General features: G+C 49.2%; 1 protein-coding gene across 1 annotated transcript in view; it reads right to left on the minus strand.

Moving 5' to 3' along the window:
- The window catches only part of LOC144151773 (protein qui-1), a 733,079-nt gene that overhangs the window by 76,151 nt on the left and 641,928 nt on the right, over positions 1-15,000 (minus strand). Inside the window, 3 exon segments of the mRNA XM_077682912.1 lie at positions 1,150-1,614; positions 2,055-2,167; positions 2,170-2,257. Coding sequence (XP_077539038.1) covers positions 1,150-1,614; positions 2,055-2,167; positions 2,170-2,257 — 666 coding nt within the window.

Below are 15,000 nucleotides of genomic sequence, written 5' to 3' on the forward strand. Positions count from 1 at the left end.
AGTAGTCTTTAATGATACTTGCGAGGCTAGCCTGGCCAAGGCGCCTAGCTTGAAAAAAAAAGAAATCGCTGAAGTGATGATGATGATGATGATGACTATGATGAGGATGATGATGATGATGCGCTCATTAATAGAGTCCTGTTCAAAGAGTCTGATACAGTCCTGTGCTTCGCAGGAAAGACAATAGAGCTTTTGTCACTCGACATCCTCGTTTAAAGTTAAACCGAAGGCCTAACACGTCACTTAAAGTAAGTCCTCTTGAAATCGAAAGGCCCAAGGACACTAAAAGGGACGTCCTAGCTGCTCTATACCGCGTACATTCGCATAATACGTGGTTCAAGTCCTCGCGCACGCCACAAAGAGTGCAGAAAGGGGAAACAGCCTGTTTCACCTTGAAGCGAAATTAACTTGTGTAAGCGACATTTAGTCGCACGCGGTGAAAAACCGCTTCGTCATGCTTCGACAGTCCGTCATGCATCCTAAGGTCCCGTGCGGGTCTATGGAGTGAAGAGGCGCGTAATTTTGCGGCGCAACAGCCCACATAGATCGCTGGAAACTCCAGGCAGCCTTGGACGCAAGAGCAGAAGCATCTTGTCTGGAGAGCGGTATTGGTATCACTGGCCCGTGCAGGTCATGAGCGATCGATGCCGCAGTGACCGCCGTGGCATTACCAGCTATACCGCAGTGGGCAGGAATCCACTGAAGCTCTACATGATGGTGTGCCTTTAGAGCTTGCAAGTGCAATGCATTAATGTCGAACACAAGCTGATCTTTCGGCGTTCATTGCTGCAACTGATGGAAAACCTGCCAAGAGCCGCTACAGGCATCAGTGACGTAATTCGAGCCACCGAAGAACGTCAAGACCGGGAAAGAGAGAAAAACCTTTTGAGCGAGTTTCCAAGTTATCTGATGGGCATAGAGCAGTAATTTTTGGCTGATGTACCTTGCGACCCCCTAATTTAAGTACTGGGTGTGTTGGGTGACTACGTTGGACAAGCATTTAAGATTTCAAAAAAGTTGAAACAAGTGTTGCAGGGTCCCTTTCAGGATGGCTAGCCGCTGCCAGGCATTTTAAAATGAAAAAGGTCTGTGGAAGTTGGGGACGCGAAGAGGGACACACGCTGCAGCACACTCATGTAGCTCGCTCACCCTGAGGTGCGACTGGAGCATGCTGGCGGGGTCTGCCAGGGCCGGTATGAACACGTAGCTGTCTCCGGCCGGGATGCGGCTGCGCAAGAGGCCCAGCACGGCGTCGGCCTCCTGGGAAACGGAGCAGACGAGGTGGACGTTGAGCGGCAGATTCCATGGCAGCCAGCCCAGGGTGGCCGCCTGGTTGTGCGCGGGGCCCCGTAGCCGGTCCAGGTCGTCGAGCACGATCACCAAGTCGCTGGTGCTGGCCTCCACGCGCTTGAGCAGCTCCTGGAACCAGGTGCTCAGCTTACTTAGCTCGAAGCTTTGGTGCTTGGGGCTGATCTCGAAGCCGAACACCATGCTGATGTGCAGGCACAGGTTGCGCAGCATCTCCGCCGGGTACGCGCAGCACGGGCTCTGGCCCACTCCGCGGACGATGCGCACCACGTCGCTGCCCAGCCACTCGGGGCAGTACATGAGCACCTGCGCGGCACGCGGCACACCTCGAGCAGACGCCGGGCCGAAGCGCCGTTTGCTTGATTGCGGCACACTGATTGCTACTGAGAAGGAAAGATTCCAAGAAACATGACGCTAATTGAGAGAAATGAGAACTTAATGCAGCCAGGAGTTCCCGCCAGATTTGTCAAGCTTATCGCTCGCGGTTTGAGCTCTAGAAGCCACTACTCGAGATACCAATTGCCAATCGGTAACTCCCACCCAACATTCTCTCGATAATTCAAACTTGCTTTGTTCAAACCGCCCGATAATTCCAACTGGCGTATGTGTCCCGTCGAGACCCTGTACTGCGGACTGATGTTTATTCGAATAAAAGTCCTGTCCCGTTCGTCTTCAAATGAAGGAGACGGTTCTATGTTACCTGCATTGCTACGGACTTTGCTAGAAGAGGCGGGAAGTGTTCGAACCTGAGAGAGAAGCGTTGACTTTCCGCAGCCTTCGCGGCCGCAGACGATAATGGGGGTGTGGCGCACGCGCTCTTCGTCGGCCAGCATGAGCTGCTGTATCTGCAGAAGTGGCCGTAGTCACTATCCAGGGACTGGGACACACCCAGGCAGCGGAGGAGCTGCCGGCTGTTGCATAGGTGCGTCTGCGACTCGCGGACCACCTCCTGGGCAAGCGGCCGACACAATATGTCAGACCATCACGCAGCGCACCTCTTTGCACCAAAAGAGCAGGCGTTTAGTATTTGTGTTTTGCTCTCCTCGTGGACATCAATAGACATCAGTATGTGCCTAGTTGTATCTGATACGCTGCTTATGTTCATGCAAACAGCTTGCGTGCCACATAGAAGCTACATGGAAGGTCCGCTTGCAATCCAACATCGCAGTAGTGAAAAAATAAACATCACCACCACTACCATCATAATCAGCGTCATCATTGTTGTCACCGTCGCTGTCGTTCATTGGATGTGTACTGCAGGATAAAAAGCTTGTATAATTGACTACTGCCAGTTCTCCTAATTTGTCTTATGCGAAATACACCCTCATAACCGATTTTTTAATCTCGTCTCTCCATCTAGTAGTTTGGCTTTCTCGGCTTCTGTTCTCATCTTTCGGTAACCACGCTGCTACGCATGTCTTGAGGAGCACAAAAGAAAACAAAAAGATCTTTTAGCAGACCGCCGTATAAATATCCCCCTTCCTCCTCCATCATCAAAGCCTCGAAAATAGATGCAGTCTTATAGTTTGGGGGGCTCAAGCCGACTCATAGTTCAGGGAACTGTGATGGCCCTCACTGCGAGCAATATCTAATGGCCCACCATCTACTGCTAATGTGCAGACCGCCCCCCCCTTCCCCCTCATCTTTCCTACCCTTTCATCCTCACGGCAATCTATCATGGGAGTAGTGGCTCGACCCTCAAGAGCACTACAACCCGTATTATCGTGGCTGCTTCTTAACTGGGATTCAGTCGCTTGAGTATAACCTCTTTTAGACCAGCCAGTGAGATGAACTGACTGGTCTCGCATCACTTACGTCGTCCATGATTGGTCTTACATGCCCTGCCCATCCCCATTCTTTTGTCCTAATTTGAGCCACAATGTCATCCACTTTCGTTTTATTCTAATACAGGATGCAGCTTTTTATGTGTGATACACAACCTATATGGTTCCACGAGATGACCTAAGTTTTCTCTCAAGATGCTTCGCAAATGTTGGTGCTGCACAAACGAACAGAAAAGTGCATTAATTGCGAACTTTCTTTTTTAGGGAAAGATATAACCTATTTACCATGACCTGTGGAGGAATCATCGCCTAGTTCACTCCATCTCAAGCTAAGCTATCGCCTCATTCCTTTCTTGTCGTGGTTTTGAGGTAGGATAGTTCGCAGGCAGCAAATAATTGCTCGCTACCTGTACCGACAGTGCTACTGGACACCTACCTCATTGAGCCAGGAAACCCGCATTGTGCGTTGATGTTAACTATAACTGACGCTTGCAATCAGTGCGTGTTGCGATGGAAGCTAAGCCACAAACGCGGAGACGTGGAATACAGTTGATAAATCACCTTTCGAAAAAGTTGGTATTCGAAAAAAACTGACCGAGAAATAATTTATGGCTAATGTTTCGTGTTTGTGCGTGTCTGTGCGCCTACACTGCAAGGTTTTAACGGCAGCTTTTATTAGAAGGCATACTCTGAAAGCAACATCGGTTGTTTACAGAAACTGAAGATAGAGTGGTTCTGTTGTTATTCGTTCTTATTGTCTCAAGAGTCATCAAAGGCGCGTTCGGAGTCACGCCTGTGCTCGGTCAAATTATGATTGCCCCTACTCGGTAGTGTATCACGCTGCGCTGGACATCTTTGCTCAGATTTAAATACTGGGGGGATCTTTTTCTTTTGCTTCGCTAAGCACGGTTGAAACGACACAAAATGGCGAAATCAATGAAATTTTAGTCACAGCCACTTTGTGAAGCCATGGTAGCTCTCGTTGTTCGGGCGGTCATCCCTCAAGCACAAGACTTGAAGGCATTCAGGACGATGATTGACGAAGCTACATTCTTTTACTAGCTCGGTATAAAACTACCGCACTCCGCGGTGGCCGCGCTTGGACACTGATCGATTGAGAGGGAGGAGGGGAAGGATGGGGAGAAAAGGAAAGATGTTGACTCTCGTCATTCCCCAGCTGCCGGTTAGCTATTTCTACTTCCGGAAACGATGGCGCCTCCACAAATCACACGACTCCCTTTTGTCATAGCAAAGCAGCGCTTCGATCGAAGACGCTTAAACACACCTGCGGTGCTGAGGGAGACGCGAAGCTGTATCATTGTGTTGTTCGGCTCCCGTGTTCTCAGCTAGAAGAAATAGAGCTGGAGTCGTCTCAGAGCATCGCCGACTCCATCAGGAGGCCGCGAAGCTAACTGCGAACACTGTATCCCTCACGAAGTGGTCGCTGGACACGCCCTATTTTTTTTAAAAAAAGAAGCCAACTATGCTGAGACAGCGCTTTCAAAACCCGGTCTCTAAAAGCGCAAGAGGGGTCTTCGATTAGCGACGGCCCGTTTATTTAAGCCGTCTCTCTGTTCAGTCGGCGTTAGACGGAGATGACTCCGTGGGGGAAGATATACCTCCCCGAGCGCACGCGCGCCCCTATATACAAGCGAAACTCGCGTGCCAGGGCCACGCGTCGGAAGGAAGGCCATCAATATCTCCTCCCGAGATTTTCAACCTCTGCACCACAAACAGTTGCTTGCCCCGAGCTCGCGCTCGCTGTAGTTTTGCGGTAAGGGGCCCGTCGCCATGGCAAAATGCACACACTGAAGGAAACAATCCGTATCGGCCCTGTGAACACTGAGCAGGTCGCAGTTGTGGACAAGCGCGAGCTGTCTGGGCGCTTACCAGACCGCCGGTGGAAGGTCCATTGAATTATTCACGCAGAAGGGACGGAACTTGCGCATTACAGCAATACGCCATTAATTATGCATTCAGAACACGTCCCCCGCTCCTCACGGTCGGTTGTCTCGCGCGTTTTGTCATCTGACGTGCGATGCTACGCACGCCGATACTAAAGCGCAGGTAGTGTAGCGCTGCTTCAGGACACGCGTTACACGCTGCCTCGTTTGCCTGACCTCCTTACACGAGGTGTACGAACAAAAGCTCGAGCATCGCAATAACTAGCGTGTTCTTTAATTAAATGATAATACCGCAAGCAGACAGGTCGCCAGCCGCGTTTGATATTACAGCGTTTGACATAAGCGAGAAACGTGTGAGAGGTAAGGTAAATAGTGTATGTTTAAGGGGAAAAAATTCTCGGGGTAACTAAGTCTGCTCACATGATTTGAAGGCGAAAGCCTGGCGATATTTATTAACAATGTGTTTAGTGCTGCATCGTATTCGCGGCATTTTTTTTAAGGCGAAAGCTTTCTAAGTTCAACTGATGGCGGCCTGTCAAAAAACTAATGCATTGACTAACTAAAATATCTCTGGACACACGCCGCGTGCGTGAAACCGGGCATCTATTGTGTCAAACGGTTGCTTGAAAATCGCGAAAAAGGAAGGATTCTAGATAAGACAATGCATGCATCGGTCATAAAGAGGGAGTACAATAGTATGCCTATATCTTATAAACAACGTATCGGTATACATTTAAATCGTTCGTCGATTCGTTTAGTTCGTGCGCGAAAAATCGTCGCATGGGTTCGTTCTTCGTTTCCGGTTTGGATCTTTGAAGTTTTGGCGATCGATTGGACGCACTTTCAGCGAAGGCTTTGACGCACTTTTAGCGTATGTCTTGACGCAGTTCTGACGCACGCCTGACGCAGTTTTGATGTGAGAAAGGCTTCGCGCTTCTCTCAAGTTTCTTTAGCGAGGGACGGTAAAGTTTTTTTTGTGTTTTGGCACGAGTTACTTCGACCGGCTTTTTTTTCTGCTACGCTGTGTTTGCGACTGTTTCTTTGCTTTCGTTTCTTACTCCTACGGTGCGAATTATGTCAGCAAGCAGTCTGGCACACGCCACAGCTTCACTCGAATCAGTGTTCTGCGTGGCTCGTGTTAACCTGTTCTACTCACCTGCCGTCACGTTCAGGTGTCCCACGGCACGCACCATTATACAAGTTTTACATTTTCCGGGTTCGAATCCCACCGATTACCCCTGTGTTTATGATTTTTTGCTATTTACAACGGTGGTCATTTTCTTGATCGGACAACGGTTTTTTTCGCATAGAGAGAGAGAGAGAGAGAGAGAGAGAGAGAGAGAGAGAGAGAGAGAGAGAGAGAGAGAGAGAGAGAGAGAGAGAGAGAGAGAGAGAGAGAGAGAGAGAGAGTTCTTTAATGAGCAAGCGAGGTCAGCCAGGCTAGCCGCCCGACTTGCTACGCCAGATGGGGATGAAGGGGATACGAAAATATATGAATAGGTTTCCCACGAACACACAGCCACACATAAAACACGCACACGCAATCAGGCGAAACAGTCGGCCGAGGGTTTAGAGATTACTCCGAGGCGCTGAGGGTTAGAGCTCACTGTCGAGTCTAGTGTTCCGGAGAAACTTTGAGAGTGTCTTTGTTGCGCGACATGCCATTCCTGTTGTGAGCCATGGCCCAAGAAGATCCCGCGAAGAGATTTGGGTGGGCATGGGCAGGCCGAGAGGAAACTTAGCGGTGATGCGTTGAAGCTCGTAGCGGGGACATGCGCAGAGAATATGCTTCAGGTCCTCGCGAACTGCACAGGTACGACACAGGGGCGAGGAAGCTTGCCGAAGTTTATAAACAAAATGCTTAATGAAGGCCCCGTTGAGTTTGATCCGATCCAGGGCAGTTTCATCTCGCTTGCACTGACCAATGCGGCGCTAGAGACTTTCGCCTTGAAAGTGAGCGGAAATCCCCATAGCCTTGAGTGCTGGCTACCGGCCTGTGGGCGTGATTTGCAACGAACAATATCTTTGCCCAAGAGAGCAAATCGGACTAATAACGACGCCAGGCGTACGAATCGGCTCATAAAACATGATGTGTGCTGTGACTACACGCTTGCGATGAATGGTGTCCCGGTGAAGACGACACTTTTCGGCTGAAATCGTATGCTAGGTCTCCTTATTCGCCTACTTTGCTCGTTCAATCGCCCCGATAGTCACTCAGATACACTTAATAGCGTACACATGCTGAGGACATGAAGGCAGGTCAGGTCACCGAATTTTTTTTTTCAAAGTAATTTTAACAGCGCCGCAGAAATTCGCTGTTCTGACGCGGAGTAACTCTGTTGGTGGGGGCTCGTCTTGACATAACGTCTTCTGGAACGGAAGGAAGGAAGGGAAGTTAACCTGGCTAGAGCCTATTTTTCTATCCTTTGGGTGGGAAAGGAAAAATGGGAAGCGAATAGAAACAAGAAAAAGGAGACAGGTTGAAGCAGAGCATATACACGTATTTCCAACGTTAGGACACTAAACGTTCGAGTTGAGTGATTCCACTGTGGTCTTTCATTCTGTAGTCTTGTGTTTAAGTTCGTCGCCTGCAGGAAACGCATCAGCTTCTTATTCGTCTGATGGGTTGATGATAGAGGATGCCAGTGACATCAAAACTTCTCCTCAGAAAATGGTCGCCGAGAGTCCAGGTTTCACAGTGCTGACGACATCTTTTTCCCGACCAGTAACGTGGGCACTCACCTAAAACGTGGCCCAAGGTTGCGGAAAAGCAAAAACGCCCGTGTGTCTAGATTTCGACGCACGTTAAAGATCCCCAGGTGGTCAAAATTAATTCGGAGCCCTCCACTACGGCGCGCCTCATAGCCCAGGAGTGGCTTCAGCGCGTTAACCCCACAATCACCAAGAGCGACGACGATGACGACGATGGTGATGATTAGATGCTTCCCCGTGCTATCGGGCGGCGGTTGGAAACGATCACCTTGCATGCTTTACGTATTTGTTCTATCACTACCAAATCCAATCAACGTACGCATTTTTCTCTTCTTCAATCCGCCCCCTAAGCGGTTCCAATTTTCATTTATTTAGTCCTGATTGGTTCTACCCTCTATGATGCTTACTTTTTAAAATCGGAGCTGCTAAATCTTGAGCTTGGTCCGGTGGCAGAGTAAAAAAAATAACAAGAAAAATATTGGCCGCGTATCTGCTCCTTTCGATGCAAATGTCGACAAAAGATGTTTGCTCATGTCAATTTACATTTACCGCGATCCACTGCGCCAGGCCGGGTGCCTCGATGTCAGCGCTGCCGTACGGCGGAGACGCGCGTGAATCAACGCGCCCCACTCCAACGTGTATAGAACCACGCGTTGCCCGACTCCACGTGCATTCCAAGGAGAACGTGGAACCTATCTAGTGGAATCTTTCGTAACTGTTGCCGCTTGATTTCTTAAAATGCCGTCAGAAGCTATAGTGGTGCGGGTGACAGCAGGCGACGGAGTTAATTTTTTTAGATGCGACGGCATCTCATTCACTCGTCTTGTCCCTCCATACGGCGTTGTCGTTGTCCGCCCACACCCCTCCCCCATTCTCCTCGCCGCGCGAGCTCGCGAGGGGCATTGGATTGGATTCGATTCGATTGGATTGGCTTGGCTTAGATTAGATTGGATTTGAATTGGATTGGATTAAAGTGGATTGTGTTGGATTGTGTTGCGTCATAGCCGCGCCACGTTGCGTCATAGCCGCGGCAGGGGGTTCACGGCACGTTTCACGCGATGGGAGAAACAACCTAACGGAAATAACAACGGAACCCCCTATGCGTCGCATCTACACAGGGGTTCCCGCGAGGGGAGGTGGGAGTAATTTTTTTTTTTCTGAAGTGGATGTAGTATTTTATTTCGCAAAATCAAGCATCCATAATTTTTTTATAAAGTAACACTGTAAATATCACTTATGCATTGAATTTCTGCCTTACATTTGCGTAATATCTCGTTCTTGTTCAACAATGTTGACAAGTGGGAATATTAACACCCGACTTATACCCGTGCTAGATGAGCGTTTCGAAGGCCTTCGAGTCGAATGTTATTTGACTCAAATGACACCATCGAGTTGCTAAACGACGTTTTTCAAAGGCATTTGGTTAAAATGGCATTTGAGTCGAAGGAGCACGACAACTGACCTTTGAGAGTCTCAAAGGCCTTTGAAACACGAATGGTCGTACCCTCGGGCTCAGTTTCTGCAAGTCGTAATAACAAAAACAATTATGAACGAGTAAACCTTTGTGTTTGAAGTGCAAGATCTTCATAATTTTTCAGTTGTTCACTTGTTTTCGTTCTCTGTCACTCGCTATACGATTACGAGGTAACTTAATTGGTACTCTCAACACCGGCGGTGCGAAAAAAGACAGAAAGAAACTGGCTGCCTTGTGCATGTTTTGTGCGCGCTTGTATGTGGTTATCAATTTGGTCTCTAATAATTGCTTTTTTGCCCATTTTAACCTCTAAAATTACATTTTCGCCAAGAACGAAACATGACAGCAGTGGCGACAACAACACATGGCGGGCAAACGCGGAAACTTTCAACTGCCTTTGAGAATGGTCGTGTAGATCGACAGAACTCCTTCCAGTTCGAATGACATTTCAAATTTCGATGGTCATTCGACTGAAATGTCCTTCCAAACGCTCGTGTAGCACAGGTATTAGACGTTTAGATTTGGCTGTGGGTGTATAAGACTATTGCGCAGCGTTTGCTCAACTTTGGCCGGGTGGCTTAATCGAGTCACAGACAGACATGCAGACAGACCAAAATTTCTGCGTTTAAGTAGCCCAATAAAGACTATCGTCCTTAAAAGACTCACGCGTTGCCTCCTGGCGAGGAGGGAGAGCGGGAAAGCAGCGAGCGTCAGATAGCAGCGGAGGGCACGCGCTAGCCTCACGTCTTAGCCTCTCAGCAAGAATAAACTCTTCCAGCAGCGTCCAGAGCTAGACTCGCAGTCGGGCTCAACTCTACTCGGTTAAAGCGCGGCCTAACAGACGGCGCGTCGGCGACACACAGTGTTTCGGGACTCCACGCTGAGGACATCGTTTAGACTCCCGAAAAGTATGGGTCAGCCGAAGTATCTAACTCCCGAGGAAGAAGAAGCGCAGCGCGAACGCCGTCGTGTCGCTGCTCGAGAACATACGAGACGGCTACGATGCAACCCCGACAATCGCGCCGAAATGACAGCGAAGAGCTGAAGATCCGAGTGTCGCGCTTGTCGGTTCCCCACACTGACAGCGGATCCCAGGAGGGAAGAAGCTAGATCGACCCCCAGCTACCACTAGTGCAAGTTCAGCTATTTTTTTCAGCCATAATTGAAGCCGTCACACGACCTGGCGAAAGCGTGAATGAACGAATAAGGAAAGTAACGTTTTCATTTATACTATCAATTCATTATATCGAGTCATTAGAAACTAGCAAATGTGAGACTAGTTAAAGGTGTAACTGAGAAAGAAAGAAAGTGGAAGGCCTCTGTGGTGATACACAACCTAGGGACACTAAAGTGCAAATTGGCCCATATGGGTAGATTAGAGTGTCGTGAATACAAATATACCACTCTTAGCAGCAGCAGTTGCTTCTTAAGCCAGGTGTCGACGTTCCACACACTGTTCCGCACTACAATTTGTGACTTCATAAATTGCCAACGCACGGTACAACGGGGTTGGTGGAGCTTGACTAATTGTGTTTTTTCTGAAACAAGCGCCGAGAAGCAGGTACATGTAAATGTAGAGTAAAAGTATCTGGGAACTTTTGCGGGTCATGCGGTTTTTAAAAGACACAAACCTTAGCTAGCTAGCACTTTAAAATGTTCAGTCCAGCTTTCCTTCAGTTTCGACTTCGTTGAAATGTTTCGCCTTGCTTGCAAGCGCAGTCGAAAAATCCATGCAAATGGGTGAACGCGACAGCCTACTGTACGTACTGACCATTAGCGCATACATGTGCAACAAAAAGGAAATTTGGGTCAGTTGCTTTGAAATCATGATTTAACAGCGCAGGGATCGAGACGAGCGCTCGTCCCGTGTCTTTCTGCTGCTAGTCTCGTTCACTGTGCTGTTAAAACACAATGTGCAACAGCCTGTGGTAAAAGCAGACATTATTAGCGCAACTGTGTTGAACCCAGACGGCTGTAAACTTATTTCATCAACTGCGCACGTATTTTCAACACCTGATACCTGGTGGCAGCCCGTTCAGCGCATTCCTGCGAAACTTCGCCGGTGTTACCAAGCCCCGCACTTAAATAGTCGGGCCTGGCGGCCGAATTTGCCTATACGCCGCCACAGTAAAATGGCGATGAAAAGGCCCTTTCTGACTGGCTGCGACAAAAGCGAAAGCCACTGAAAAGTGGCTTTCAGGAAGATGGCGACCATCGAGTAAAATACGGCTCGGCTCGCTTTGGGGGCTTTGTTACGTGCTCTGAAACGTCACAAAATAAACGGAAGGGAAAGGTCAGAAAGAAATTATAGCTTTAATATTCATTTATTAGAAAACAAAGCATTGTTGGTCTGTGAACAAAAAATACGAAACGTCTGTTCTTTCAGTTAAAATAAAAAAAAATGCGCTCCAATCCACCCCATGGAGGTGGTTCAAAAGCGAAGCTGTAAACGACGCCCACAACGATTACCCGTGCGACGTCACTTGAAATCACGCACGTGGCTTTACAAAGATTGAAACCAGAGACAATTGAAATGCACTTAACCACACCCTTTATTACCCCAAAGAGGTATTTCTTGCTAAGGCTAAATCAATGCATGATTAATGAACGGTGGTTGCATGGTGGAGTTGTATTGGTGAAGCACATGACTGGAAACTTTTTTTTTATAAAATTAAAGCAAGATCAAACCAGGTGTTAGACGATCTCACTACTCCTCTGTCTTTGCCGCTGCCGACGGAGACGACGAGACCAGCGGCAGGGACGGAGAAGTGAGATGCCGTACGTTGGTGTGAGCTTCCTTTAGTTTTTATGACTCCTAGCGCATGCGCAAGACGCACACATGGCCACTACACGTGGGTGGACGGCACAGCGGCGCGAGAGGTAGCGTAACGCTATCACGTGGCATTCAGCGAGTAGGCAGGGGGTAAACCTGCAGATGTGCTTGGTGAGTGCACTGTCTGTCTCTTCCGTCTCCGCGTGGGTTCGTAGGTCAATCGGTAAGACAAAGGGTTCTCACTCCGTTTCTCTGTTCGTTCCAGGTTCGATTCCTGGCGGTGCCAGTAAGTTCTTTTATTTGTTCGCGAGGGTTTTCTTTTGACACCAACGGTTGCGACAGAACTCTTGTGGGGTAGAGGTAAAAAGCTTCGCTTTAAAACATTATCCAGCATTTAGTGTCCCTTTAAATGTACCCGACGGCCTGCAGTCCACATGTTCAGTAGCTTAAGATCCACCCTCAGTGTGTCTTGTGACAATGATACGGATGATGGGTTACTTCTTGGTTAGTAGTTACGACTCCGATGAAGTACGTTATTGCCTCGCATGATGAATGACAGCCCGGGGGTCCCATACCAGTCAAATGAGTGGTTTTACGGTGCGGAACGACATACCTGGGCTAAGGGGGACACCATATTAGGGGGCTACGGACAAATTTTCGGCATGAATGTGTCTCACAGCACAGGCTGTGTCCTACGGTTTTTGTTTCTTTCGCCTAACTTGGAAGTTCACTGGTACGCGCAGGGCGATGGCTACGGGGAAGGGATCGCTGTCGCAAGGTTCTCTTTCGGTGTTCCGTGTGACATGCACCTATGGAAGTTAGGTTCGGCGTTTTGTCTGACTGTTCCTGGTGGGATGTCGGAGCCATTGATTAGGATGAGGTCGAGTTTGGAGATGATCTCTTGGTAACCTAGTGTAATGACAGCGTTAAGTCTCCTCCCAGATATGCGGGCGGAGACCGCTGGATGAAGCAATCCTGTTAACTTTATTTTACAGCCTGTAGTATAGGTAGCGAGACGAGAGTGAATATTCTTTCTTTGGCTTCAATCCTGGCGGTCGTGATTTCTCAGGCTGGATGCGCCTTTTTGAGTAGCCCGCTCGCGTTCGCGGAATGCGCTTGCGAACGTAGGCAACTATCTGCTCAGGAGTGTCGGCCACACGTCAGCCCTACGGCTGGAATCGCCGGTTAAAGGTAGGTCTGGTATTGGCTCAATATGTGACACATGTTGTGTACCTCTTGCAAAATTAAAGCTTTTGCTGTTGCGCATTTATTCAGCCATTGATTCAGTTTTGTTTTAGGTAGTCCGACATGCCTATTGTCATGTGTCAGGGCACCCCCTGAGAGGGGGACGCATCAAAACCCCCGAAAAAAAAAAAAGGAAAGAAAAGAACAAAGGAACGGCCATTTGAAGTGCGCGCCAGTAGCGCGCCAATCAGAGAACGCCAGCGCCTAAAACCCGAGGAATTAGGGGCAAAGGTGGCAGCGCACTGGTCGGTCAATTAGAGAACGCCGCGCAGGATACCAGTGGCGTGGCGACCATATAACGACATAGAAGAGGCAAAGAGCCAATGAGAGTGCGCCACGGGAGAGCCTAGAGGGGATAAAAGCGGGGGGCACAAAGAGGAGGAGGAGGCCAGAAACCGGGAGGCAAGAAACCAGGAGGCGGCAGGAGCACGTGAGCTTCACGGAACGAGCCAGGGGGACGTGGCCAGGCCAACGACTACGCCTGCCAAGCCTGGGCGGGAGCGGGCCGACTTCGCATCGGCTGCAGCATCCTAGGCGCACCACGAACCTGTGTTTTCGTGGCCCCAGCGGCGGAGGTCGGGCACCTGCGGCCAACTTCCACGCTCCGTCGACCTTCGTCTCGACGGCCCCGAAAGGCTACGTTTGTGCCGAGCCTACCTGGGACCTCCAGCGGCAGCGGCTATTAGGGGGTAGCCATCGAGGAAGCACGCCGCCCAAGGGATGGCCGCGCGCGTCGAACGCCGGCATCAAGGACCTCTAGCGGGTGCGGCTACCAGGGGGTATCCACAGAGAAAACCAGTTGGGATGCGCGGAGCCCACGCCATCCAAGGAGTGACCGCGCGCATCGAACGCCGGCACCGAAACGAGACGAGGACGGCCACCACCGAGTCACGGCCACGCAACGGATGCGACACGTTAGCGCCGACGACAGCGGTGTAGGCCAGTCCATTAGGGACATAGTTGTAGGACACAACTAAGGAGTTGTGGGAGGAAAGACTTTAACTAGGACTCGATGTAATCAGTGGATTTCAAATAATTGCGTAGAACTTTGTTGTAGAGACTTGCGGGTTTTGGTTTGAATTGCACTTTGGGATATTTAGTTTGAGGTTTGATTGTTATCGAGTTTGTGCAATTTATTTATTAAGTGGTTTGCGCTAGGGTTGTTTTGAGTGTGCATTAAATGGGTGTTTTGTCTTTCCTGCGTCCATCTGTCTGAGCTGGTTAAGGCAACCCCACCATACGTTCATGTGACACCTATCATTCTCTGTATGGTAGGGGTGCAAGTTTTATCTTGGTGTTGGTGTTCAGCTGCTTTTGCTTATTGCTGCCAGTTGTCTGCTGCATTGATCGTCTAACGAGAGCGGCCGAAGAGTGAACGAACGGCTGGCAAGTTTCAGAGCCTAACAGCAACAGGAGTCGTTATCATTTTAGAGATGTATTCGGGACGCCATTCCGTGTGGTCAGCGTATTGCACGCCTACTTTTTTTCTAACATTCAGTGGCAGTGTTACAGATGGAAAGCATTGCTTGCATTGTTGTTGTTCATAATACCAGAAGGCGATTATTATTTCGGTGCAGTACGGGCAGATATGGAGCGGCGGCAGATGACGTACGTGTCGTAAATCTTTGCGGAGCGTTTTTTGATTGGTTGATTGATTGATTGATTGATTGATTGATTGATTGATTGATTGATTGATTGATTGATTGATCGTCATTATTAACGAAGAGGTTCGTAGCTCAAATGGGGGGGGGGGGTTATGGACCCAGCTATTCGCTTCGTATTAGCGTTTGTTGAAGTTTT

The sequence above is a fragment of the Haemaphysalis longicornis genome, unplaced genomic scaffold (genome assembly GCF_048455015.1).
Source record: "Haemaphysalis longicornis isolate Haplotype H1 unplaced genomic scaffold, Haemaphysalis longicornis Haplotype H1 scaffold_1, whole genome shotgun sequence".
In the NCBI taxonomy this organism is placed as follows: Eukaryota; Metazoa; Arthropoda; class Arachnida; order Ixodida; family Ixodidae; genus Haemaphysalis; species Haemaphysalis longicornis.